Source organism: Lepidochelys kempii, chromosome 1 (genome assembly GCF_965140265.1).
Source record: "Lepidochelys kempii isolate rLepKem1 chromosome 1, rLepKem1.hap2, whole genome shotgun sequence".
NCBI classification, from domain to species: domain Eukaryota; kingdom Metazoa; phylum Chordata; order Testudines; family Cheloniidae; genus Lepidochelys; species Lepidochelys kempii.
In genome coordinates this window covers 324,051,438-324,079,378 of record NC_133256.1, presented here as the reverse complement: position 1 = coordinate 324,079,378, position 27,941 = coordinate 324,051,438, and the positions used below count along the sequence as shown (strand labels likewise).

At 43.1% G+C, this 27,941-nt stretch overlaps 1 protein-coding gene across 2 annotated transcripts in view; it reads left to right on the top strand.

Annotated features, from left to right (window-relative positions):
- The first annotated feature begins 3,966 nt into the window (after nucleotides 1–3,966).
- The window catches only part of PIK3CG (phosphatidylinositol-4,5-bisphosphate 3-kinase catalytic subunit gamma), a 53,425-nt gene continuing 29,450 nt past the window's right edge, over nucleotides 3,967–27,941 (top strand). The window contains exons 1-2 of one of the 2 annotated variants that reach the window (XM_073328471.1): nucleotides 3,967–4,268; nucleotides 23,727–25,742. In XM_073328471.1, the coding sequence (XP_073184572.1) occupies nucleotides 23,739–25,742 (2,004 nt within the window). In that variant the 5' untranslated portion in view covers nucleotides 3,967–4,268; nucleotides 23,727–23,738. Of the gene's footprint in view, nucleotides 4,269–22,270; nucleotides 22,527–23,726; nucleotides 25,743–27,941 lie in introns of those variants that run through there. The other variant, XM_073328472.1, reaches the window with a different exon arrangement.

Sequence of the window (27,941 nt, the reverse complement as noted above, 5' to 3'; positions counted from 1 at the left end):
GGTCACAACCCCAAAGTGGGTTGTGACCCCATTTTAATATGGTCACAGGACTGACATTAGACTCACTGTGGTCTTGGGCTTAAGTTAAAGCCCAAGGGCTTCAGCTCGGGGCAACGGAGCTCAGGCATCAGCTTCCACCCCCACTTGCCCAGGTAATTTTTGTTGTCAGAAGTATGGATGTAAATATCATTTAAAAAGTTAACGGTTAAATTATTAAGATTATATCATTTAACTGGTTAACTGAGGTTGCTCCGACTGGCCTGGTGCAGCCAGGGCTGGAAACCCTCTGGTTGGCTGGCAGTTGCGGCCACGGCTGGGGTCCTTTCAGCTGGCCAGCAGGCGCAGCCGGGGCCGCTACGGCCCACCTGGGGCTGGGCTTCTCTGGCTGGCCGGCCTGGCGTGGCTGCGGTCCCTCCAGCCGGCTGGGCCAGCATGGCCAGGTCTGCACCGGCTGGCAGACAGGGGGTTAATGGTTAAGGTCGGTTTACCGGTAAGCCTAATGCTTACTGGTTAACCGGTTAACCTTTTACATCCCCAGTCAGAAGGGGGTCACAGTGCAGTGAAGTTTGAGAACTGCTGAACTAGAGAAATGGTGGGTTCTCTGTAACTTGAAGTCTTTAAATCAAGCTTTGAGGACTTCATTAGCTCAGCCAAAGATTATGGGATTATTACAGGAGTGGGTAGGCGAGGTTCTTTGGCTTGCAATGTGCAGGAGGTCAGACTAGATGATCATGATGGTCCCTTCTGGCCTTAAAGTCTAGGGGTACATCTATACTTGCCAGTAGATCAGCACTGCTGCAATCGATGCAGCAAGTGTCGATTTAGTGGGTCTGGTGAAGAGCACTCTCCCATCGATTTATGTACTCCACCTCCCCGAGAAGAGTAAGGGAAGTCGACGGGAGACGCTCCCCCATCGACACAGCACAGTGTAGCCACCGCAGTAAGTGGATCTAATGAGGTCAACTTCAGTTATGTTATTCATGTAACTGAAGTTGCGTAAGTTAGATCGATTTACTGCGGTAGTGTAGACCAGCCCTTAGAGTTCTCTAATGAGAGTGGAGTTACTCAGTTTACTGCAGTAGAGTGCAGAATGTACAACTACTTGCCTTGTCTCTATGTGCCATAATATGCACCTGGGGTGAAATTTATCCCTCTGTAGAGGACCAGCACAAGGCCTATATACCACTCATGTTCAACGTAAGCCCTACTTTGAGGGGTAAAGTGGCGTAAAGGTCTTGTGCCGGTCCACTACAGAGGAGTGAATTTCATAACCATTGCCTGACGTTTGTGATCTACAGCACCTTGCAGCCACAGCTATTGAGTTAAATTATATATACAGACAGAATATTGTAGAGTCTGCATTGGCTGTTCATTCTTCCTGTTGAAGAAACCAGTCTCATGATGGGAGGAAACCAAGCTGGAATGGACAGACAAACTCCCTTATGTAGTACTTGCCCTCCAATGCAAGTAGAGGAAGCCTATAATTTCTCATGCACTGAAGGTGTCACTCCTGGAATGGTGTTGCAGGAAGATGCAGACAGGCTGTGGTGATATCGGATTTGATCATTAAAAATATCGATAGTCTGAGTATGTGGTAATCATGAGAACTGTTCAGTGACTTAGCTATTGAGTGCAAAGGTAATTGGATCTCAGAAGACATCTAGAAAAACTTCTGGTGACTGCTATGGAGGACTCAGGCCTGATCTGCACAAAGTTATATTAGTAATTAGTACATAAACTATTTCAATTAGGGCTATGAGTTTTACATAATAATTAGGCCAGTACAATCCTCAATATAGATGCAGTTACACTGGTTCAAAGGTGCATTATATCTGGATACCTTATTCCCATAAGGGAAGGGGAATAAGTTATACTGGTACACGTACATCTATAGTGCTTCACCTGCACAAGGAAGGTTATATTGCTTTAACTATACTGCTATTATTAACAACAACAATAATAGAAATCTGATGAGGTTCAACAAGGACAAGTGCAGAGTCCTGCATTTAGGATGGAAGACTCCCATGCACCACTACAGATTAGGGACTGAATGGCTCGGCAGCAGTTCTGCAGAAAAGGACCTAGGGGTTACAGTGGACGAGAAGCTGGATATGCGTTAACAGTGTGCCCTTGTTGCCAAGAAGGCCAATGGCATTTTGGGATGTATAAGTAGGGGCATTGCCAGCAGATCGAGGGATGTGATCGTTCCCCCTATTCGACATTGGTGAGGCCTCATCTGGAGTACTGTGTCCAGTTTTGGGCCCCTCATTATAAGAAGGGTGTGCAAAAATTGGAAATTGTCCAGCAGAGGGCAACAAAAATGATTAGGGGACTACTGGAACATATGACTCATGAGGAGAGGCTGAGGGAACTAGGCCTGCCTCTTGGCTGGGGAAAACACCTGCGCGGAGCCGCCCCTGGCTCCAGCAGAACAGGCTCGTTTGTTTCCTCTCTGCCTTTCCGGGCTACAGGCAGCTGCTGCGGAAGAGAAGAATGAGGGGGGATTTGATAGCCGCTTTCAACTACCTGAAAGGGGGTTCCAAAGAGGATAGATCTAGACTGTTCTCAGTGGTAGCAGATGACAAAACAAGGAGTAATGGTCTCAAGTTGCAGTGGGGAAGGTTTAGGTTGGATATTAGGAAAAACTTTTTCACTAGGAGGGTGGTGAAGCACTGGAATGGGTTACCTCGGGAGGTGGTAGAATCTCCTTCCTTTGAGGTTTTTAAGTTCAGACTTGACAAAGCCCTGGCTGGGATGATTTAGTTGGGGATTGGTCCTGCTTTGAGCAGGGGGTTGGACTAGATGACCTCCTGAGGTCCCTTCCAACCCTGATATTCTATGATTCTATGAAAGCTATACGACTTTTGTGTGTAGACAAGCCCGCAATGTTTGTACTATGTACTGATAGCTATGAAATACAGAGGTGCAGGAGTAATGACCTGGGAGCTAAATTTAAGTTACTGGAAAAAAGTCTTAAGTCAGGCATGAGTCAAACAGAAACATTTGCTAGGGTTACAAAACAAAAGTATTTGTATCCCTTAAAAACTCACAGCTGTACTGGAGGAGGGACAGGTTCAGGCCATAAAGATTAATGTTGATAAATTTACTAAGGTGTCAGACAAACTAGTGGAACTGAGGTATCAGACAAACTAGAATTAAAAATAGGCACATGACCAAAAATAATCACTACAAGTATCTAAATACCAAATCATAATACAAATACAAATATACCAGTAGGACTATATTGGTGGCCTTCAGATCACAAGCAGGCTATTGAGTGCATAATACTGAGAGAAATCAAAGAGGCATCTAAATCTAATAAAACAGTCATTACCCATATATAATCTGGTCAAATATCACAGTGGGTGTAGGGAAGCAATTTCTCAACACCTCAAACAGTTACATCTTGCAACAGCTAGTTCTAGAACGGAGTAACTATTTCTTCACTGAGGTCTTGCGTAGTCTCGGGAGATTTGCACCAGTCCCACTATTTACAACAGTCCCAATCCCTAATGCGCAATGGCAAAAGATAAATAAAATAAACCCGTGGCTTGCACCAGCGTGACTTACCTCAGCAGGTGAACTAGCACTGGTGCAAGCCCCGTCTCACAGGGGTGCAGGCAGCACCTCCATGGGGGTGGGGGAAATTGCATCGGTGTAGGGGCACCCTTACAAAACCTGCAGTACAGACTGCGCCTCACACCGGCTTTGTTTCAGCAAGTAGGAACATAGCAGACCGGGCCATACCAAACCTACCGCTGCCACGACCCTGGAGAAAGCGGGATTTAAAACTCCAGCGCGCCCTCCCCCCGTTCCTCAGAGGCTGTCCTGTGCTCTGCACTCCCCCCTGCGCTGCCCCACTCACAGAGCAGCCCCCGGCTGCCCTGCCCTCCCCGCCCCCTGCGCGGCTCACGGGGGACGCCCTGGGCTTCCCCCCGTGCTGTCCTTCCGCCGGGCGTGGTCGCGGCTGCCCCGCAGAGCTGCCAGCGCCCTGCCCCGGCTCAGGCCCGTGCGCGGCACTCGCAGTAGCTGCCAGGTGCCGGGCCGGGCACCACAGGGCCGCTCCCGCCCACAGGCTCGGCGCCGAGCTGGACCGAGCGGCGGCAGCTGCCCGCCGCGGCTCCAGGGGGAGGTTCCGCAGCCGGCTGCCCAGCGCGCCGGGAGCCGGACAGGCGGCGGCCGAAGCTCCGGGATTGCCGGCGCCGGGCTCCCCTCCGCCCGCGGGTCCTGCCCGCCTCTCGGCTGGGGAAAACACCTGCGCGGAGCCGGTGAGTAGCGAGAAGCCGGGCTCGCCCCTGGCTCCAGCAGAGCAGGCTCGTTTGTTTCCTCCCTGCCTCTCCGGGCTACAGGCAGCTGCTGGGACACGCACCTCCCCCTGCGCTCCGGGGGCACTGGGTGCCGAGGCGAGGCTGCGGGTGCGGGGGAGTAGGAGGAGGCGTGTTGTTGTAACAGCAGGACTTGGAGTGCAGCAGCTCTGGAGCAGGGGGGCGGCCTTGGGTGCCAATGATACCCCGAGGGGGGGCAGGTGTGGGCCTTAGAGAAAATGGGGTTTGCAGCTGTTGTGTAGCTCCAACACACGCTTCCAACACAACTTGGCTTACGGGCTTCAAGGCTTGTTTGACTCACTTTTCCTCAGCGAAAGCTATGGTATAGGCCTGCTACTTTTACCTTCTGGGAGTTCTCAATTCTCAGGCCCTGATCTTGCAATGAGCTCTGTGCAGGTGGACCACTTGCCCGTGCAGAGCCCCCCCGAAAGTTAAGAGACGGGTCAGATCACAGTGCAGAAGCCTTCCTTACTTTACCACTGACATAAGCAACCCTGAAAAAAAAATTAATGTAGACAAAGCCAACAGAAACACAGTAACCAGTGGGTACAGCTCTAACAGTTGTAACACCAATGTATTGTGTATATAAAGACTGGGTGGGGTCAGGGATTTTTGGCCTCTAATTTTCTAATGCCGGTGTAGTTCAATCCTATGAGATTGATTTATTGTTAGTTCACAAAACCTGGAAGTGTATCCTGCACACAGGTTGGCCATTCTTACAGTTGGCAGGTGTATGTGCTTTTAAACTCCGGAATGACTGCTGTAGATTTTAGAATCTGAGGAATTTCTGCTAAATCTGCATAGTGACCGTTGTAGAATTTGAGTTGTGATTTGACTGCTGTGGTGTTCTAAGTTCTGTAGCAATAAATACAGACCTTCTAAGCTTTGGAAGAATTATTATGGAAGCATATGTAAATATTTCTTAATATAAGTAATAAAATAGGTTAGACTGTTTAAAACCTAGGAAAGTTCTTTGACTAATATGTTAATTACAATAGAGTTAAGGTTAACTATTAATTTAATGTGTCATCAGTGTTTTAAGTTTAAATTTATTTTCAATTTTTTTCTTGCAGTTTTTTTCACTGTAACAATTTAAATTCTGTTTTATTACTCTCAATTTATTTAAACCCTAATCCTGAAAATGTTTACACATACAAGTAATTTCACAAAGGGACTATTCATTTGCATAACTGGGAGTGTAGATTAAATTCTTCAAATCAGGGACTATTTGAAGTCATATGGTGCCAAATAGCATGATGCCCTAATCCTGATATCCTATAGCTCAAACAGAAGGTATGGGCTTGATGCAGAAACTATTGAGTAAAGTTCTTTAGCCTATGTTATGCAGGAGGTCAGACTGGCTGATCATAATGGTCTCTTCACACCTTAAAATCTGTTAACCTAATCTATTGCAGTATAAATATTAAACACTAATAAATGGATTTTCTCATCTAACAGATAATGTCTGTTGTGTCCTTCCTATACATACAGGCCATAAATCTTCCAATTATTGTATACACCCTGTACCTGGCATAAGAGAAGAGTATTGGTGGAGACGAAATCACCATGCGACTAAAGACCAGAATGTTGTAAATAAAATGCACAATAGGAAGAAATAGGCAGTAAGCAGAATGCTGCAGGGACCTTCATTGTTAATTTCCTTACTTTCAAACTTTTGTTTGCTTTTGTGAAATATTACTGTATTGTTAAAAGAAAAGGAGGACTTGTGGCACCTTAGAGACTAACAAATTTATTTGAGCATAAGCTTTCGTGAGCTACAGCTCACTTCATTGGATGTATTCAGTAGAAAATACAGTGGGGAGATTTATATACACAGAGAACATGAAACAATGGGTGTTACCATACATGCTGTAATAGAGTGATCAGGTAAGGTGAGCTATTACCAGCAGGAGGGGGGCGGGGAACCTTTTGTAGTGATAATCAGGGTGGGCCATTTCCAGCAGTTGACAAGACTGGATACAATTAACTTAGGCTTGAATAAAGACTGGGAGTGGATGGGTCATTACACAAAGTAAAACTATTTCCGATGCATCCAATGAAGTGAGCTGTAGCTCATAAAAGCTTATGCTCAAATAAATGTGTTAGTCTCTAAGGTGCCACAAGTACTCCTTTTCTATTTCCCCATGTTTATTCCCCCCTTCCCCCCCCTCAGATGTTCTTGTCAATTGCTGGAAATGGCCCACCTTGATTATTACTACAAAAGGTCCCTCCCCTTCCCCCCCCCCCCCGCTCTCCTGCTGGCAATAGTTTACCTTACCTGATCACTGTCCACTAGAAAGTATGCTAGACAACTGGCATGTGCACATTCATGCTTCCTATCAACAGGATTTTACCAGCGTTCACCTGGTTCATCTGAGAGTTATTAATCTTCTAATGGATTTGACGTACTGGGTATGGGTACATACAGTTTTGTTTTTTACAATATCTTCTTTGCATAGTTCAGCACTGGATTATAACCGATGTAGAAAAGTCAATACCCCTGCAAGGAAAGGATACAATCCCCGATACAGAATGTATTGGATATTAAATTTCCGTGTCTACATGGGAAAGGTTATACTGAAAACAGCCTAAGATGTCTATTTAAACCAATATTGTTACACCAGTATAACCCTCCATGTAGACATCCTTATTCTGCTTCAGAGTGCCTTTTTTTTTTTTTTTAAGTTTAGTTTAGTTTAGTTTGTTGTTTGGGAAAGTAAACTGAAAAAGCCACTCCTATACCAAAATAAAAGTTTTTCATATGGTGGGTTCTGCCAGTATGACTATATCAGTATTACTGGTAAAACATTCCCACCTGGACAAGCTCTAATAGTTGCACTTGATCTTATTTAAAAAGCTAAGTTCAATAGATATTGTGACTATTTCATAGTACAAAATATAAAATTAAAGCCATAATGATAATACCACATTGTCCTCCTATATAATCTTTCATCAGATCTTCTCAAAACACTTTATAAATGCTTATTATGAATTAAATCTCACAACATCATTACAAACTAGATTAGTAGTATTCCTGTATTGGGTAAACTGCAGCACTAAAAGACTAAGTAACTTGCCCAAGGCATATCTATATTTCTAGTGACTAGAACTAGATTTATCCCCAGTATAAATAGTTTGGCCTGAGGAGTCCATGTTTCCAGTCCCTGCCATTAAAATTATAAATAGTTGCTAGCTATGGTTGATGCCCAAATATTGGTCTGTTTATCTTTTTTCTTCTGCAAGAATCCCTATTTGTTTAATCAAAGCTTATAAATAAAATTTTAAAATGGTCCAACTTCAGAAGTTTCACTTTGGGTAAAAACTCAAAAGTTTGAATGGCTCAACTGTAAAATTGTACTGGAAATCTTTTGAAAACTGACCCTCTCATCATATTTTCAATACTTCATAGTAGGGTCAAAAATATCAAAAGAAACATCATTTTCGTAGTTTTTGGGTATTTCCAGTGCCAAAGAAAACCAGGAAGTACAGAGATTTGTGGAAATTAAATCTAACACAGAACAAGAATTCACCCACTCTTTTTGAAATGCCAAAAAGGGTTTGGCTTCGTTCTTATTTTACCTTACCTGGCTGTTAATCCCTAGTAACAGACAATGTGATCTTAAAAGAACTGTGTGTTTGTATTTTTGGCTTTCTGTAACTTTGTCATTAAAATGTAGATGTGAAAATGTATATTTTTTAGAAAAAAAGGGGAGGGGAGAAAGAGGGGGAAAAATAGGCTTCCCGAGTGACTCGATTTGCAGGAAACTTCTTTAGTGGTATTAGATGCCACTAACAGAGGTTCTGCGATTTTTGTCAGATGCGGGGGATGGGCGACAGGGGATGGCTCACTTGATGATTACCTGTTCTGTTCATTCCCTCTGAAGCACTAGGCTAGATGTACCTTTGGTGTGACCCAGTATGGTTATTCTTATGTACATGGGTCAATACACATGCCAAACATCCAAACTGGATTACTATTAAATATTATACTGTGGTATCACTCATGACTTGGACTCCATTGAGCTCTTCACTGCACATAGAAAAGAGACAATCCCCATCCAAAGGGCTCACAGTCTAAAGATATAGAACGGCATCTGAACTGGAGTGGACCAGAAGGTGGGGGTCGAGGCCCAAATAGAGCTGGGAAAGAGGAACTCTAAGGCCCAGACAGTTGGCATTGATGTCCTAATACCATGTACTATATCTGAAGCAATGGATGGCGGGACCATTAGATTATCACACAATACCGCCACCACTGTCCTTTGCAAATGGATGAGTCCAAAACATTTTTTTAATGGCTGGGCAGTGTATAGGTTTACTGTCTATTATGTAAGATGACAACCAGTCTGATCAGCTGGTTGATGTTTATCAGAATAGTTGACCAGGAAATGAAGTGTGTTTGTTTTGGTGGAACTGATCTTTAAACATATGCCAACCAACCATAAGAATGTTAGGACTGGTTCTTGCTGGCTTCTGCCAGATCTAAGGAGGCACAGCCATTAAGATCCTAATGAATCCAAGTATATTTAATGATGTCAAGTCAATGGGATTCCATTAGATCCAAAATGTTTAGGTAAAACATATATGGGTCCATTGACGTAAAAACTTACAGCTAGTAGCTTGTGGTTAGGATACATTCTTTCATTTTATGAATTTTCATCTATGGGCAGATCTACACTATAGGGCTCAGTTGACCTAAGTTATGCAACTCCAGCTGGGTCAACGGGAGAAACTCGTTGCAGGCTTTCGGCGGTGCTTACCTCCCAGAAGTAGCGGCATGTCCCCCTGCTGGGTCCTACGCGGAGGCGCAGCCAGATGGCTCTACACGCTGCCCTGTCCGCAGGCCCCAACCCTGCAGCTCCCATTGGCTGAGGACTGTGGCCAATGGGAGCTGTGGGGACGGCACTTGGGGCAGGGACAGCACGCGGAGCCCTCTGGCTGCCCCTAAACGTAGGAGCCAGAGGAGGGCCATGCTGCTGCTTTTGGTAGCTGCATGGAGCGGCTGCCAACCCCGCTCCCCAGCTAGGGCGTGGGGTAAGCCCCAGACCCCGCTCCCCAGCGGAAGCTCAAGGGCCGGATTAAATCAACTGGCAGGCCAGATGTGGCCTGCGGGCCATAGTTTGCCCACTCCTGACCTACACCAATGTGAGAATTCCTTCCATTGGCGTAGGTCAGTGGTAGGCCACGTGCAGCCTACAGGTTGCCCATCAGTAATCCGTTGGCGGGCCACGAGACAGTTTGTTTACATTGACCGTCCACAGCCACAGCTGCCCACAGCTCCCAGTGGCTGCGGTTCGCTGTTCCTGGCCAGTGGGAGCTGCAGGAAGCAGCGGCCTGCACATCCCTGGAGGCTGCAGGTTGCCCACCATTGCGTAGGTAGTGTCCACACTGAAGCATGACAGCAGTGCAGCTGTGCTGCTGTAGCAATTTAAGGGTAGATAAGCCCCAGACTGACATAGCTACAGCCCTCAAGGGTGTAAAAAATCCACATCCCTGAATGCTGTAGTTATGCTGAACTAACTCCTGGTGTAGACACAACTAGATCAATGGAGGAATGCTTTTGTTGACGTAGCTACCGTCGATCGGGGAGGTGGTGTGCCTATAGCAACAGAAAAAGCCCTTTCATCACGGTAAACTGCGTCACCACTACAGGTTATGCCAGCATAGCTATAGCACCATGGCTATGCTGCTGTAGTCCCCCTTCCCATATTACAGACATAGTATAGGCATGGATGTCTAAGGGCTGGTCTACACTAGGAACTTACATCGGTATAGCTACATCTCTCAGGGTATGTCTATACTACGAAATTAGGTCGAATTTATAGAAGTCGATTTTTTAGAAAGCGATTTTATACAGTCGATTGTGTGTCCCCACTTAAGACCATTAAGTCGGTGGAGTGTGTCCACAGTACCAAGGCTAGCGTCGACTTCTGGACCGTTGCACTGTGGGTAGCTATCCCACATTCCCTCAGTCTCCGCCGCCCATTGGAATTCTGGGTTGAGATCCCAATGCCTGATGGGGCAAAAAACATTGTCGCGGGTGGTTCTGGGTACATGTCGTCAGGCCCCCCATCCCTCCCTCTCTCCATGAAAGCAACGGCAGACAATTGTTTCGCACCTTTTTTCCTGGGTTACCCGTGCAGATGGCATACCATGGCAAGCATGGAGCCCGCTCAGCTCACCGTATGTCTTCTGGGTGCTGGCAGATGTGGGACTGCATTGCTACACAGCAGCAGCTCATTGCCTTGTGGCAGCAGACAGTGCAGTACGACTGGTATATGTTTTCGTCGTCTCCTGGGTGCTCTTGGCCGGCCTCGGTGAGGTTGGTCGTGGCGCCTGGGCAGACATGGGTGCTCCTGGCAAACCTTGGTCAGGTCTCTCAGGGGCGCCTGGACATAAATGGGAGTGACTCAGGTCATTCTCTTCTTTAAGTTTTGTCTAATGGAGATTCAGTCCTGCCTGGAATATTGGCAGAGGGATAGCTCAGTGGTTTGAACATTAGCCTGCTAAACCCAGGGTTGTGAGTTCAATCCTTGAGGGGGCCATTCTGCCTCAGGCTGCTCTCCCAGCCAGCAGCACCACGAGCACCCAGGAGACGATGATGGCTAGCAGTCGTACTGCACTGTCTGCTGCCAGCCTACCCGTTGCTCCTCCCTCCCTCCATGAAAGCAACGGCTGACAATCGTTTCGAGCCTTTTTCTGTGCAGGCGCCGTATTGCTGTCAGCATCATCATCCACCAGTCGCTTCCACTGCCACTCTGCGCTCATGCCATACCACGGCAAGCATGGAGCCCACTCAAATCACCGTGGCAGTTGTAACTACTCTAAACACCACACACATTATCCAGCACTATATGCAGAACCAGAACCTGCAAGAGCAGGCGAGTAGGCGATGACAGCGCAGTGAGGAGAGTGATGAGGACATGGATACAGACTTCTCTCAAAGTACGGGCCCTGGCAATTTGACCATCCTGGTGGCAATGGGGCAGGCTCATGCCATGGAACGCCGATTCTGGGCCCGGGAAACAAGCACAGACTGGTGGGACCGCATTGTGTTGCAGGTCTGGGACGATTCCCAATGGCTGCGAAACTTTCATATGAGTAAGGGCACTTTCATAGAACTTTGTGACTTGCTTTCCCCTGCCCTGAAGTGCCAGAATACCAAGATGAGAGCAGCCCTCACAGTTCACAAGCGAGTGGCGATAGCCCTGTGGAAGCTTGCAGCGCTGGAGAGCTACCGGTCAGTCGGGAATCAATTTGGAGTGGGCAAATCTACTGTGGGGGCTGCTGTGATCCAAGTAGCCAGTGCAATCACTGACCTGCTGCTATCAAGGGTAGTGACTCTGGGAGATGTGCAGGTCATACTGGATGGCTTGGCTGCAATGGGGTTCCCTAACTGTGGTGGGGTGATAGATGGAACGCATATCCCTATCTTGGGACTGGACCACCAAGGCAGCCAGTACATAAACCTCAAGGGGTACTTTTCAATGGTGCTGCAAGCACTGATGGATCACAAGGGACATTTCACCAACATCAGTGTGGGATGGCCGGGAAAGGTACATGATGCTCACATCTTCAGGAGCTCAGGTCTGTGGGAACGGCTGCAGTAAGGGACTTACTTTCCAGACCAGAAAATAACTGTTGGGAATGTTGAAATGCCTATTGTCATCCTTGGGGACCCAGCCTACCCCTTAATGCTATGGCTCATGAAGCCAGACACAGGCACCCTGGACAGTTGTCAGGAGCTGTTCAACTATAGGCTGAGCAAGTGCAGAATGGTGGTAGAATGTGCATTTGGATCTTTAAAAGCGCGCTGGCGCAGTTTACTGCCTCTGTTAGACCTCCGCAAAACCAATATTCCCATTGTTATTACTGCTTGCTGTGTGCTCCACAATATCTGTGAGAGTAAGGGGGAGATGTATATGGAGGGGTGGGAGGTTGAGGCAAATCGTCTGGCCGCTGATTACGCGCAGCCAAACACCAGGGCAGTTAGAAGAGCGCAACAGGGCTTTGAAAACCAGTTTCATGACTGGCCAGGCTACAGTGTGACAGTTCTGTTTGTTTCTCCTTGATGAAAACCCGTCTCCTTGGTTCACTCTACTTCCCTGTAAGCCAACCGCCCTCCCCTCCCCCCTTTGATCACCGCTTGCAGAGGCAATAAAGTCATTGTTGTTTCAGATTCATGCATTCTTTATTCATTCATCACACAAATAGGGGGATAACTGCCAAGGTAGCCCGGGAGGGGTGAGGGATGAGGGAAGCACCGAGCGGGGTGGGGGAGGATGGAAGGACAAGGCCACACTGCACTTCAAAACTTGTTGAATGCCAGCTTTCTATTGCTTCGGCAGTCCTCTGGCGTGGAGTGGTTGAGTGCCTGGAGGCCCCCCCACTGTGTTTTTGGGCGTCTGGGTGAGGAGGCTATGTAACTTGGGGAGGAGGGCTGTTGGTTACACGGGGGCTGCAGTCGCGGTCTGTGCCTTTCCTACACCTCAACCATACACCAGAACATATCAGTTTGATCCTCCAGAAGCCTCAGCATTGCATCCTGCCTCCTGTCATCACACTGATGCCACCTCTCCTCTTGCTCATCCCTCCTGTCCTCACGTTCATTTTGTGCTTTCCTGGACTCTGACATTGTCTCCCTCCACGCATTGTGCTGGGCTCTTTCAGCATGGGAGGACTGCATGAGTTCAGAGAACATTTCATCGTGAGTGCATTTTTTTTCAGCTTCTAATCTTTGATAGCCTCTGGGACGGAGATGATACATGGAGCGATGAAACATTTGCAGCTGTGGGAGGGGAAAAAAGGAAGTTTAGTCTTTAAAAAGAGACATTTTAAAGAACAATGGGTAGACTCTTTCACGGTGAACCAAGCTGTTAACATTACATAGCACGTGTGCTTTCTTTAAAAGGTCGCATTTTGCCTCTTAAATCGCGGGCCTGCCGGTATGGTGTGAGAGATCACACACACAGGGCCGGTGGGCAACAGAATTCGGCTTGCAGGCTGACATGGTAGGCCACAGTCTTTTGGCTTCTTTAACCTTCCTAACATGTGGGAATGGTTTTAAACAGCAGCGCCCTCATTTCACGTACCAAGAACCTGTTGGGTTGGCCCTTTAAAATGGGTTGGCCATTTAAAAGGAGGGGCTGCCGTTTTGGGGTTAACGTGCAGTACAAACCCAACTAAACCCACACACACACACTCAATTCTCTGGGATGATCTCTTCTCTCTTCCCCCCACCATGTGGCTAACAGCAGGGATGATTTCTGTTCAGCCACAGGCAAACAGCTTAGCAGGAACGGCCACCTCTGAATGTCCCCTTAATAAAATTCCCCTATTTCAACCAGGTGACCATGAATGATATCACTCTCATGAGGATAACACAGAAAGATAAAGAACGGATGTTGCTTGAATGCCAGCAAACACTGGGACCGTACGCTGCCATGCTTTGTTATGCAATGATTCCAGACTACGTGCTGCTGGCTTGCCGTGGTAAAGTGTCCTACCATGGAGGACGGAATAAGGCTGCCCTCCCCAGAAACCTTTTGCAAAGGCTTTGGGAGTACCTCCAGGAGAGCTTCATTGAGATGTCCCTGGAGGATTTCCACTCCATCCCCAGACACGTTAACAGACTTTTCCAGTAGCTGTACTGGCCACGAATGCATCCCAAGTCTTCAGGGGAAATTAATCATTGAACACGCTTGCTTTTAAACCGTGTATTATGTTTACAAAGGTACACTCACCAGAGGTCCCTTCTCTGCCTTCTAGGTCCGGGAGCCTGCCTTCAGTGGGTTGGGAGGGTACTAGATCCAGGGTGAGAAATAGTTCTTGGCTGTTGGGGGGAAAAAGGTTTCTCCACTTACTCGCTGTGCTTCAACCTCCTCCTCCTCATCTTCCTTGTCCCCAAAATCTGTATCTCTGTTGTGTGAGAGTCCATTGAGGGAGTCCACGCACAGCACTGGGGTAGTTGTAGGGGCACCCCCTAGAATGGCATGCAGCTCATCCTAGAAGCAACATGTCTGGGGCTCTGACCCGGAGGGGCCACTTGCCTCTCTGGTTCTTTGGTAGGCTTGCCTGAGCTCCTTAAGTTTCACGTGGCACTGCTGCGTGTCCCTGTTATAGCCTTCGTCCTTCATGCCCTCAGAGATTTTTTTTCAAATATTTTGGCATTTCGTCTTTTTGAACGGAGGTCTGATAGCACGGATTCATCTCCCCATACAGCGATCAGATCCAGTACCTCCTGTTTAGTCCATGCTGGAGCTCTTTTGCGATTCTGGGACTGCATGGTCACCTCTGCTGATCAGCTCGCCACGCTGGCCAAACAGGAAATGAAATTCAAAAGTTCATGGGGCTTTTCCTGTCTACCTGGCCAGTGCATCTAAGTTGAGAGAGCTGTCCAGAGTGGTCACAATGGAGCACTCTGGGATAGCTCCCAGAGGCCAATACCGTTGAGTTGCGTCCACACTACCCCAAATTTGTCCCAGCAAGGTCGATTTCAGTGCTAATCCACTTATTGGGGAGGAGTACAGAAACCGGTTTTAAGAGCCCTTAAAGTCGGAAAAAATGGCTTCGTAGTGTGAATGGGTGCAGGGCTAAACCGATCTAACGCTGCTAAATCCGACCAAAACTCATAGTGTAGACCAGGGCTCAGGAGTGTGAAAAATCCACTCCTCTGAGAGACATAGCTATACCGACCTAACCCCTGATGTAGACAGCATTAGGGTGATGGAAGAATTCTTCTGTCATCCTAGCTACTGCTTCTTGGGGAAGTGGATTACTCATGCCAGTGGGAGAACCCCTCTTGTCAGCATAGGTAGTGTGCCACACTAAAGCACTATAGCGGTGTCGCAGTAATGTTCTCAGTGTATACATACCCTCTGTACAAAACACTCTGCTGGAGTTTGAACACCTTTATATTTGTCTGTTGTATATTTTCTCTCCTTCTCACAGTCACCATTTTTCCAGAATGGGTTCTACTTGCTGTTCTCCAAAATAGCCAGCCTGTTACTAATAAAGTTCTATACTGGAAAAAGATTAAAATGTCCCCTGTCCCTTCATTTTGATTTTTAATTTTTGTTTTCCCACATTCCCCTTCCCGTATGGCATTTTCCATTAACTCCAACCTGAAGGATGTGCATCTCTCATAGCTCCTTTAACTTGTGGTGTAAGTGGCTGCACAAATCACTAGGGTTAAAAGTGAATCCTTCAAATTCTTCCTGAATCTCAGGCTATCATTCACAGTAGATTTCAGTATGTGGGGGAAGGTTTGTAAATACATTGCATATCATATATATAATGGAGCAGTAGCAATACCTACAATTAAGGTTCCCTAACACTTGTCCAATTATATTTGTGACAAATTTTAACCATTCAAACTTAAATTCAGAAAATGAAAAATATATGTAATACAAATAATTTATTTATATTTTAAACATTCATACATATTATATATAACTAAACATATAGCTGCTAGGTAGCAAATGGTAAATACGTTATGAGACGCTCATGTATTATGAGACGCCTATGTATATCTTGTTATGCATGTTTTTTCTATATGTATACTTTAAAATTAATAAAAAGTTAATAGAAAAATTAAAAACATTGTTTTTTAAATTAAGCAGTTGATTTATTCTACAAGCTCAACTGAACTATATTTTCAAACAACACAAACAGCTTACTGAGGATACATCCTGTTTTATAGGACAATCCTGAGTTCTATCCTACAAACCCTTATGCATTTAGGCCCACTGATTTCAGTGTCGCAAAATTTTCTTGAGACAACTTTTTAAAATGTTGCCATCGGGATAGAAGAGTGTGGAATAATGTGTGAAGATGGGAATCTAGAAATCATTCACTATTCATAATTTATGTCACGTAAAAGTATATGTTATGCAAATTCTCAAATCTTGAAATGCTCTTCCTTTTTACAACAATCTCTCAGAAATATTGAGATCCCAAAACCATACACTTGCTCATCATTTATAGCACATACATTAGCAGGAAATAAGATGGATACCTCAATGTAGTCTTTCAAGAAAGCCAGCTCCATATGGCATCTATACTGAGACCACATTCAAAAACTGTAGTTAAGTGTTTTCCTCAGCAATTAAAATTAGGGGGAGGTGTTAAAAATACAGGGGTGGGTAGGCGAGGACCAATGAGGGGTGAGACCATCAGGGTGGAGGTGGGCTATATGGCACCATAGTAAAAACTGAAAAAATGTTTCACGACCATTTTATTAGATTTAACTCATGTTTTTAAATCCACACACAAATTAAAGTTGGCTACACAAGCCTACTATGAAGCACTACATCTACATCTTTCTTGGTGTAATTTTGCACAACTCTGTTAATGAACTTCTCAAATGCAGTGCATTCTTTTTTGGTGGCTTCTTGTGTGTCCAGTACTTCCAGTCCTTCATGATGTGCTCATGATCACGCAGAAGGCGACTTCTTTCAAAACACAAAATTCTATTCAATGAGGAAAAAGAACGCTCAGCTGTAGCTGTTGTGACTGGGAGTAGAAAGAGATGAATTTCTACTTCTTTCATCCCAGAAAACATAGCACAGAGATTGGGTCAAGCCACTAGTGATGATAAAGAAGAAGTTGAAGCCATATCTTCATTCATTCATTATATGATATTCCACTCTGTGTTCAAATTCTCTATTCTGTCCTGATCACATGAGCAGCCCATTGCAGGTACTGCCTCACTCCACTCAACTGTTGGTGTTTTATAGACTGTATCTGTAAAAGCTATGTAGAAGTTGATAGAATCCAGAAGTTGTTGTTGTAGAGATGTAGAATCAAGTCTGTGTACTTTACTTTTTCAGCTGGCTTAACAAACACTTCTTGTCCTCTCCATTTAAATAATCTATATAAGTGCCCTAATTAGTCAACTTCTGAAGTGAAGTCTTTGGTTCTTCTAGTATGTTTTAAATGGGTATATCTCTGATCCTAGTGTAGCTTCCATTGCTGGACAAAGATCTACTGCTATTGTAGCAGGTGCCTGGATGACATTGTTTAATGACCCAAGTGATTTCAACAGTAGACTTACAAGAGAGAATGGTGATTGTCTTCTTTGAACTTAGTAGCAAAAGTGGTCCAACAATCTCACTATTTAGATCCGTCCCATCTCGGTAGATATTTTCCAAAGCCAATAATAATGGTTGCAGTAATTTTAAGACAAAAGCCAAGGATTGCTCATGAGAAAGCTAGCAGGTTTTCCCAGGTTGGACCAATTTGAACATCAGTCCTCATGTATCTTCTATATTTTTCAAGACACTCAGTCTTTTTGGACTCTTGCTGAAAAAAGAGTATAATGAAGACATTAAATGTATAACTTTTTAAATGCCTTTTGAAGATTCTGCAGCTCAAACTAGTGCTAGTTGGAGTAGATGGCCTCTGCAGTATGTATAGGAGAGTTTAGAGTTACACTTTCCTCTGAGCAAACTTGTACTCCACTATGTCTTCCAGAGAAGTTGACAGCTCCATCAACTGCACAAGCAGCCATCTGTTTGGGGTTCAATTTACAAGCATTTAACTCTTCTAAAGACATGGGTTGTCAGAGATGTTGCCAATGTGTCTTCTATAACCGGAACATCTAGAAATTCATCTGTTGGGCTACCACTGACATGAAGATAATGTATGCAGTGACTTAATACTTGATATCCATTTGCATCGGTTCATTCATGAGCCATGTATGCACATTTTCTGAATGCAGTGAGAGAGTTCTTCACTTTTTCAACTGCTGAGTCTTTCACTGTTCCATTGCATGCTTCTAACCAGTCAGTTGAGTTTCTTGCAGAAAGATAGTGAGCATGTGCTGGTCTTGGTCAGAACCACTGTCCAACTTCAGGATTAACAAATGACAACACACTTACCACACACTACAAACTGGAGGCCAATGTTATCTCTTGCTTAAAGAGAAAGTATGATGTGACCGTCATGTTTGTTTGAATAAACTGTATTGTGACTCAAGCATTTTTAACAGCCTCATTAAGTACTTCTAAAATTGGCTTTGACAATGACTGGCTTTTTGCATGTCAATGCAGTCCAGAGGATTGGTGTTTTGTTTCATATGTCTCCATGCTTCAACCACCATTCTAGAGGACATGCGTCCATGCTGATGACGGGTTCTGCTCAATAACAATCCAAAGCAGTGTGGACTGACGCATGTTCATTTTTATTATCTGAGTCAGATGCCACTAGCAGAAGATTGATTTTCTTTTTTGGTGGTTTGGGTTCTGTAGTTTCTGTGTGTGAGTGTTGGTCTTTTAAGACTTCTGAAAGCATTCTCCCTCTAAGATTTTGGAAGGCGCTTCAGATTCTTAAACCTTGGGTTGAGTGTTGTAGCTATCTTTAGAAATCTCACATTGGTACCTTCTTTTGTGTTTGTCTGATATGGAAGCATGTCCTCTGGAATGGTGCCCAAAACATGAAGGGGCATATGAATGTTTAGCATATCTGGCGTGTGTATACCTTGCAATGCCGACTATAAAAGTGCCATGTGAATGCCTGTTCAGACTTTCAGGTGATATTGTAAATAAGAAGAGGGCAGCATTATCTCCTGTAAATATAAATAAACTTGTTTCTTTTAGTGACTGGCTGAACAAGAAGTAGGACTGAGTGGACTTGTAGGCGCTAAAGTTTTACATTGTTTTGCTTTTAAGTGTGGTTATGTAACAAAAATAGTCTACATTTGTAAGTTGAACTTTCATGATAAGGAGATTGCACTACAGTACTTATATGAGGTGAATTGAAAAATACTATTTCTTTTGTTATTTTTACAGTGCAAATATTTGTAATAAAAAATAACATACACTTTGATTTCAGTTACAACAAAATACAATATATATGAAAATGTAGAGAAACATCCAAAATATTTAATAATTTTTAATTGGTATTCTATTGTTTAATAGTGAGATTAAAACTGTGATTAATCACGATTAATTTTTTTGTTAATTGTGTGAGTTATCTGTGATTAATCAACAGTCGTAGTTCTTATGTAAAAAGTAATTATAATAAAAATGTTTAGTAAAGAAACTCCCCAAGATAAATCCTTGAGATAGCAAGAATATGAGATGACGACCTTGGCAACAATGGTTTTAAAAATCTTGGCCTACTAGGAAATGTATATTTATATAAGTTTGTCAGTCACAAATCTAGCATTTTGGAGCAAAGTCACTAAAATGTAATCCAACAAACAAATGTTCCTTTAACTTGCCCCTCCCTTCTCTCTCTGCCTCACCCCACTCATAGTTATTGTCTTTGGTCAGTGAAGACCAAGAGTTCAGAGGTGCTTTCGCATGAGTTCACCTCCCACCCTGCGGGGAGGGAGGGTGCGGGGGAGAAGTTGTCTTGCTGTTTCCGCCAGCTGCTTGTCACTCCCTCTGGCCGTTCACTCTGGTTGCTGTGGTTTGTTGTACCACCACTCCATCGCTGATCGCCCTGTGATGTCCCCTTCTGCTGCCACCTGCCACTGTGACCTCTGCAAGTCGGTCTCTTGAAGTTCCACCCAGCATTCAGTGATTTCAGCTCTCATTTGGGGAACCTCACAGCGAGTGCAGGCTGGGCTGTCTTTTCCACAGAAATGCCATCCTGCAGCAGGTCTAAGCACTTAGACCTGATTATTAGTGATTTCAGCTCTAATGGTCACTTAACAAAACAAAATACTCTTTATGGAGCCTAATAAGCTCTATCTTTAAATAGGGAAGAGGGGCAGGTCAAATAGTGCCTGTGAGTCTTAGGCACAGCCCACACCACCAAGCAAAACCCCTATCCCTCCCACTCCACTGGGACCTGCCATCCAAACCCCTTGCTCAGCGAGTGCTCTTCTGTTGAGAGTGACCAGTGCTTAATTTGTAATGAGAGAGGTACCGGGGCTCAAGCAAGTTTTTGACTTTCATAATTGACGTGGCAAGCCCAGAGGTCCTAGGCCTATGAACTGCCAAACCTAGAGGTGCTGGAGCTCAGCCCTGGCAAAAATTAAGCACTGAGGGTGACCCCCTTGGTCAGGACAGGCTCAATATAGTTCTGCTGCCCTTTACTCAGACAGTAAGGATAACAACATTTCATGACCCCCACATTCAATAGTAAACAGGTTTCAGAGTAACAGCCGTGTTAGTCTGTATTCGCAAAAAGAAAAGGAGTACTTGTGGCACCTTAGAGACTAACCAATTTATTTGAGCATAAGCTTTCGTGAGCTACAGCTCACTTCATCGGATGCATACTGTGGAAAATACAGAAGATGTTTTTATATACACAAACCATGAAAAAATGGGTGTTTATCACTATAAAAGGCTTTCTCTCCCCCCACCCCACTCTCCTGCTGGTAATAGCTTATCTAAAGTGATCACTCTCCTTACAATGTGTATGATAATCAAGGTGGGCCATTTCCAGCACAAATCCAGGGTTTAACAAGAATGTCTGAGGAACAGTGGGGGGGAAGGGGGAGAAGGAATAAACAAGGGGAAATAGGTTACTTTTTATAATGAATCAACCATTCCCAGTCTCTATTCAAGCCTAAGTTAATTGTATTCGATTTGCAAATTAATTCCAATTCAGCAGTCTCTCATTGGAGTCTGTTTTCAAAGTTTTTTTGTTGAAGGATAGTCACTTTGAGATCAGAAATCGAGTGACCAGAGAGATTGAAGTGTTCTCCGACTGGTTTATGAATGTTATAATTCTTGACATCTGATTTGTGTCCATTTATTCTTTTACGAAGAGACTGTCCAGTTTGATCAATGTACATGGCAGAGGGGCATTGCTGGCACATGATGGCATATATCACATTGGGAGATGTGCAGGTGAACGAGCCTCTGATAGTGTGGCTGATGTTATTAGGCCCTGTGATGGTGTCCCCTGAATAGATATGTGGGCACAGTTGGCAACGGGCTTTGTTGCAAGGATAGGTTCCTGGGTAAGTGGTTCTGTTGTGTGGTATGTGGTTGCTGGTGAGTATTTGCTTCAGGTTGCGGGGCTGTCTGTAGGCAAGGACTGGCCAGTCTCCCAAGATTTGTGAAAGTGTTGGGTCATCCTTCAGGATAGGTTGTAGATCCTTAATAATGCATTGGAGGGGTTTTAATTGGGGGCTGAAGGTGACAGCTAGTGGCGTTCTGTTATTTTCTTTGTTAGGCCTGTCCTATAGTAGGTGACTTCTGGGAACTCTAATAATACTAACAATACTAAAGTGATTTGTAACCCAACACCAGCCAAAATTTGGTCACTTGGGCAACATGGCTTTGTCTGCTGGATACCTAGGTAGAGTAGTTGAGTTCATGTAAGTACAAGTTCAGGTGAGTTCAAGTCTGGTCCTGAAGCCTTCCCCCTGCCTTGGCTGTCAGGGGAGAGCTCATTCAGACCTAGCTTACAAATCATATATTGAAATTATAAGATTGGCCAACATTGCCAAAACGAATGTGCAAACATTGTCAAAAAAACAGCTGTGTGAAGAAGCTAGTCTTTGTTCATACTTTTCAAACCCATTATACTTTTTCGGGTACAAGTATTTTATCATATACTGTATGCTTTTAAAGTGTGTATTAATGTTTCAATTAAAATTTCCAACCAATGACTAAATTGGCAACACTGTAAATAGCTGCATCAGGGTGTTGGGGAAGTTCAGGGGGTGGAGGTAGGGAAATCCCTGGTAGTCAGTCTAGGTCAAAGGTCCTAAGTACTAGCATACAGGCAGCATTAGAGCCTTAATGGTGTCTTGTTTAATTTGTTCTTTTTTCTTCTTCTTTTTTTTGTAGCCAAGCATCTATAATTTGGCTCTTTCAGATATAGTTCATCTTTATACAGAGCATATCTTCTAGTCTTCTAGTTTTATGCATATGTCATTGTTTTAATTTTTATTAATGTTTTTATTGAAGTGAGTAATTTTTAGCACAACCCTTCCACCCATGAGTTTTAAAACTCAAGTTCAGGTTTTTGTGGTTGGCAGTACTGTAAATATATTTGTTCTGCTTTAACAGGAAAAGCATTCTGACTTTTTTAAAATGAGCAATCATATGTATAATCAACTTGGTTAAAACTTCCTTCCTGGTAAGTGCAGCACTTCCTTTGCATCTGGATATGAAGGCGAGCAAGAAAAGCAGAACAACTTAAATAATCAACTTTCTTGATCCTCATTTAAAAAAAATACTTTAAAATTAAACAAATGAGTCTTATTCAGCGACTCATCCTGTGCTTTGTAATCAGGTAATGTTTCAATTTGATTTGGTAATTATAAATATGGTGCCCAGAGTTATTTGCTTTCTGAAACATTAAGAACGAATTGTAGTCACCATGTGTTCTGTTGTTACAACAAAACTAACCTGAATGTTCTTACCTTTTTGTTCTAATATTTGCAAGGGCCTGATGAGATTACTGGGGCTTTTTGTAAGCAAATAGAGGGAGGCTTTATGTATAAAAGTTTTTTTCTAAAAAAATGTTGAAATTAAGCAATCTAACAACATAATTTGTGAAGGAGACATTGAAAGGGAACAAATGTAAGTACATCCAGTCAACTTTGCTTTCCTCAGCTGAATACTTTGTAAATAACTTCCACTTTGATATGGTAGAACAGAGACTAACTGTGAGTGATAACATTTTTGCTTTCTTAAAATCAGTAAGATTGTCTTAAAATTTCTTTCTGATTTTGTTTGTTTTAGATATTTTCACTTGCTATAAAATGTACTAGAGTGTCATTGGCTTGCAAACATTTTCATCATATTAGGCTAAAATTTAGATGTACATTATATAAGGGATTTTTAAAATAAAAATATCCTAATGCTTTATTATGGAGGGGGGAAACAATCAACAGTTTCGTTTCTGTGGGGTCCACACAGAAACAATATTTGTTTCCTCTGCTACAATTAACATATTTTTCTCCGGAGCTTACTATGACATCATTCTGTGATACTGGATCACTAACAGCAAAATGTCTTTTAATTGTTAAAATCCATTTGTGTTAATTTCAGCATCATCCAAAATACAGGAGGGGAAAAAAAGTCAATGTTTGCCAAATTCAAAAGAGAAAATTAGTCGGAGCAAAAAAACATTGTCAAGCTTCTAGAGATCAGTTTCTAGTGAAGTCTGGGAGTTTAGGCTCCCGAGGCCCTCACAGGATCAGGTTCACAATTCATAAAATGTGTTTGGGTGAATTGTGTTCTATAAATGCACAATTTTAATTAGTTATTGCTTTACCTAATGTTTGGTTTTAAAATTAATAGGTTGATTCAAATAAGCCATCCTGAACAAAAATAGTTTTATTCAGAAACTTTTGGACTATATATTGTATATGTAAAGGTTATGATTAAAGCCTGTAGTTAAACTTAAGAAAAAGAGCTAATGTGTCTGTAGAAGAATACACACAGAAATTAAATGAGAAAGTGATCAAACATTTGTATGTTTTGCTAGATTTCTTCTGGCATGGAGTTGAGGAATTATGAACAGCCTGTTGTAATGAGAGAGGAAAACAAACGAAGGAGAAGAAGAATGAAGCCATACAGCGCAGCAAGTAATTTGTCTTCAATGGAACTGATATCCATTGAGTTCATTCTGCCTACAAACAATAAACACACTAAAATGTCAGAAACAATGTTACTCGAAATAGCTGGCAACTGTACTGTTGAGCAAATGAAAGCACAGATTTGGATGCGTGCAATAGAGATGAGCCAAACCACAGACTTTTACCATAAATTCACCCCAGATCAATTTATTCTTCAATATCAAAAGAAAGGGCAGTGGTATGAAATTTATGACAAACATCAAGTAATACAGACATTGGACTGCATACTGTATTGGAAAGTGTTACAGAAAAAGGTAGGCAAAATTCATGTTGTCCAGAAGGAAAAACCAACAGAGGCGGTTCAGGAATTTCAGACGCAGCTTAATGATTTAATTGGCTATGATGTCACTGATGTTAGTAATGTGCATGATGATGAGCTAGAATTTACGCGTCGCAGATTAGTCACACCACGAATGATTGAAGTAGCCTGCAGAGATCCAAAATTGTATTCAATGCATCCATGGATTACATCCAAGCCACTCCCAGAATATGTGTTTAAAAAGATTACTAATAACAATATTTTTATAATCATACATAGAGGAACAACTAGCCAAAAAATTAAAGTATCAATTGATGACACTCCAGATATGATACTTCAGAGCTTTTTCACAAAAATGGCAAAGAAGAAATCTTTGATGGATATTCCTGAGGATCACAGTGAACTGGATTTTGTTCTCAGGGTTTGTGGCAGAGATGAGTATATCACAGGAGAGACGCCAATCAAAGATTTTCACTGGATAAGACAGTGCCTGAAGAATGGGGAAGAGATCCACCTAGTACTAGATGACCCTCCTGACCCCAAGGAGGATGAGGTTCAGAAAGAAGAATGGCCCTTGGTGGATGACTGCACAGGTGTTACAGGATATCATGAACAGCTGACAATAGACGGAAAAGATCATGAGAGGGTGTTCATTATCTCTTTGTGGGACTGTAATAGAAAATTCAGGGTTAAGATAGTTGGCATTGATATCCCAGTGCTACCAAGAAATACTGAACTTACTGTGTTTATTGAGGCTAATATTCAACATGGGCAACAACTTCTTTCACAGAGAAGGACCACATCTAAGCCTTTTACTGAGGAGGTTCTGTGGAATACTTGGGTTGAATTTGATATTAAAATTAAAGATTTGCCTAAAGGAGCGCTACTGAATCTACAGATATATTGTGGCAAAGCACAGGCATTATCCACAAAGGTTAGCCTTCAGTCACATGATTCCCCCAACTCCGATTCTAAATGCAAAACTCAGCTACTCTATTATGTAAATATTTTGTTGATTGATCACCGTTCACTGCTACGTAGTGGGGAGTACGTGCTTCATATGTGGAAGATTTCAGGTAAAGGGGAAGAGCAGGGAAGCATCAATGCTGACAAACTTACATCAGCTACCAATCCTGATAAAGAAAACTCAATGGCTATCTCTATTGTTTTGGATAAATATTGCCACCCAATAGCTTTGCCCAAACATAGGATAACATCTGACCCCCAAGGAGATAGGACAAGAGCTGAAATGCCCAACCAGCTTCGCAAACAACTTGAAGCGATCGTAGACACTGACCCACTTAATCCACTTACTCCTGAGGACAAAGAATTACTGTGGCATTTTAGATATGAAAGCATAAAGCACCCCAAGGCATATCCTAAGCTGCTTAGCTCAGTGAAGTGGGGACAGCAAGAAATAGTGGCTAAAACATACCAGTTGTTAGCTAAAAGAGAAGCTTGGGATCATAGCACTTTGGATGTTGGACTAACAATGCAACTTTTGGACTGTAACTTTTCGGATGAAAATGTAAGAGCAATGGCCGTTCAAAAGCTGGAGAGCTTAGAAGATGACGATGTTCTGCATTACCTTTTGCAACTAGTGCAGGTAAGGTATATTTGCATTCCTGAACATTAGTTTCCTTGAATATTTGCATGATCATAGAAATGTTCCAGTGTTATGAATGACCTACTGTTTGAAGTCTTCAATGTTAATCAAAACAGTGCTAGTGAAAGGAATTAATTTAATAATATTCTTAATACATTTACCTTTCATAGCATTCACAGGTTGTGTCTATGTTAACAGTCTTCTTCCAATTTCCCACAGTCAGCTTAGCACCAGTGTAGCTCTAATGATGGAAGCACATCCTAACCACTGGGTTTTCTAATCCTGCTCAGAGCAGGTCTAGATCACATGATAGTTAAAGGTTTCAGAGTAACAGCCATGTTAGTCTGTATTCGCAAAAAGAAAAGGAGTACTTGTGGCACCTTAGAGACTAACCAATTTATTTGAGCATGAGGTTTCGTGAGCTACAGCTCACTTCATCGGATGAAGTTAAAGCATAGTTAAAGCACCAGTTGCATAATGATCAGTGGCACTGCAGTCAGAGAGCCCATGTTTCCCTGAGGTAGGGGGACCAGATGTCCTGATTTTATAGGGACAGTCCAGTTGCTTGGGACCTTTGCTTCATAGGTGTCTATTACCCCCTCCCCCCTGTCCTGATTTTTCACACTTGCTATCTGGTCACCCTACCCTGAGGCACTTTTATTGACAGGACACCAGGGAATGTGGGGAGTTTGGCTGGAAGCAACACAGCCACATGGTCAGAGCAATGCACAGGATTTAATAAAGTTATGTCTTCAATTTAACCTTCATTCAGCTTTACACTAAGTGACTGAAACATCAGTGACCGCCCGTACCAGTGCTCCTGCTATTGCTGCTACTGTTGGTAATGAAACAATGAAAAGTTTGAAGAAAATGCTAGGTTAGACAAGGCCTGACACACAAGTTTTGGGTTGTGTTTAGGGTCTGCTTGCAGAGTTGTGTGAAGAATCTTTCATGCTGCTGTGCATGCATCTTATCTGGCAATACTATCAATTTTGTACTGTCATGTAATTGTACTTCTCCCTAAAATTTAAAAAGTATAAAACAGCAAAATAAAAAATAAAAGGCATGGCAAGGAACCATAGTTCTGACTCCATACTTAGGATTTATTCATTCACAGAAAGTTAGAAAGATCAAAATCAGGGTTTTAATGGAAAGTGAGTTACAATCCTATTTGCTTGAAATATCTCCTATATGGTCTCTTGCTAGCTGTTGTTGCTGAAAGCTTGAGATCAGTTATACGACAAAGCATTTCAGAGATCTGAGTTTGAAAAGGGAAGTTTCTTTCACTTTCACAATAGTTTTCTTTGGGGTGGGAACACTGCACCTTGCAACTTGCAGAACTGAGGGTATTATTGATTGCAGATGAAATTTGTAATAGTGCAATTCAGTTGTGTAAATGCATATTGAGCTTCTCTGGTCCTATTCTGCACCTTTCGAGACCTGGCAGCTCTTTCTCTGTAAAGATTATAAACTCCATAGCAGCAGAGACAACTAAATATCAAGGAACCTATGAGCAAGTTCTGCCGTAACATTGGGCACCTCTGTGGCAAGGGAGCCTGTGGACCTTGTAAGCCACACAGGTCTAGAGGTAGTTGCTGATTCCTAAGAATGTGAAGTTAGCGCTTCCAAATTTGCAGGAGCAGGGCTTCTGACAAAGCCTCTATATACTCTCCAGCCTCATCTTCACCCATCTGGAGGTTGGGCTCCCCAGACAGGACGTATGCAATTCAAGGTTTGTAAATTTTAAGGCCAAAAGTTACCACTAAGATTATCTAGTCTGACCTCCCACATAACTACTCCTATGTATACTCTCCTTTAAGATAGCAGACCTTACAGACAAGTCATTGTTTATTTTTAACACATTTTTGCACCCAAATTAGAGGCTCAGTTAATATGCAGGCTGGTGGATACTCGAGTGCATACAATGCAGGATGCTAAGATTTTTCTGTGTGCATTTTCTAAAAGAATTTGTTTCAAGACAATATACATTAAAATGATTTTAGGAAGAAATAAACTACTGAGGTATTTTTAGTTTATTTTCAAAACAAAAGGAAAAACTGGGTTAAAACTTTTATTAAATTATAATATACACAATATTTTAATGTAAAACAATATTAGAATGTTTTATTTTATTGCCACCCTCTCATCTGAATGTCTGCGTACTGTCACTATAATGCACCAAGATTCATGAGTGTGACA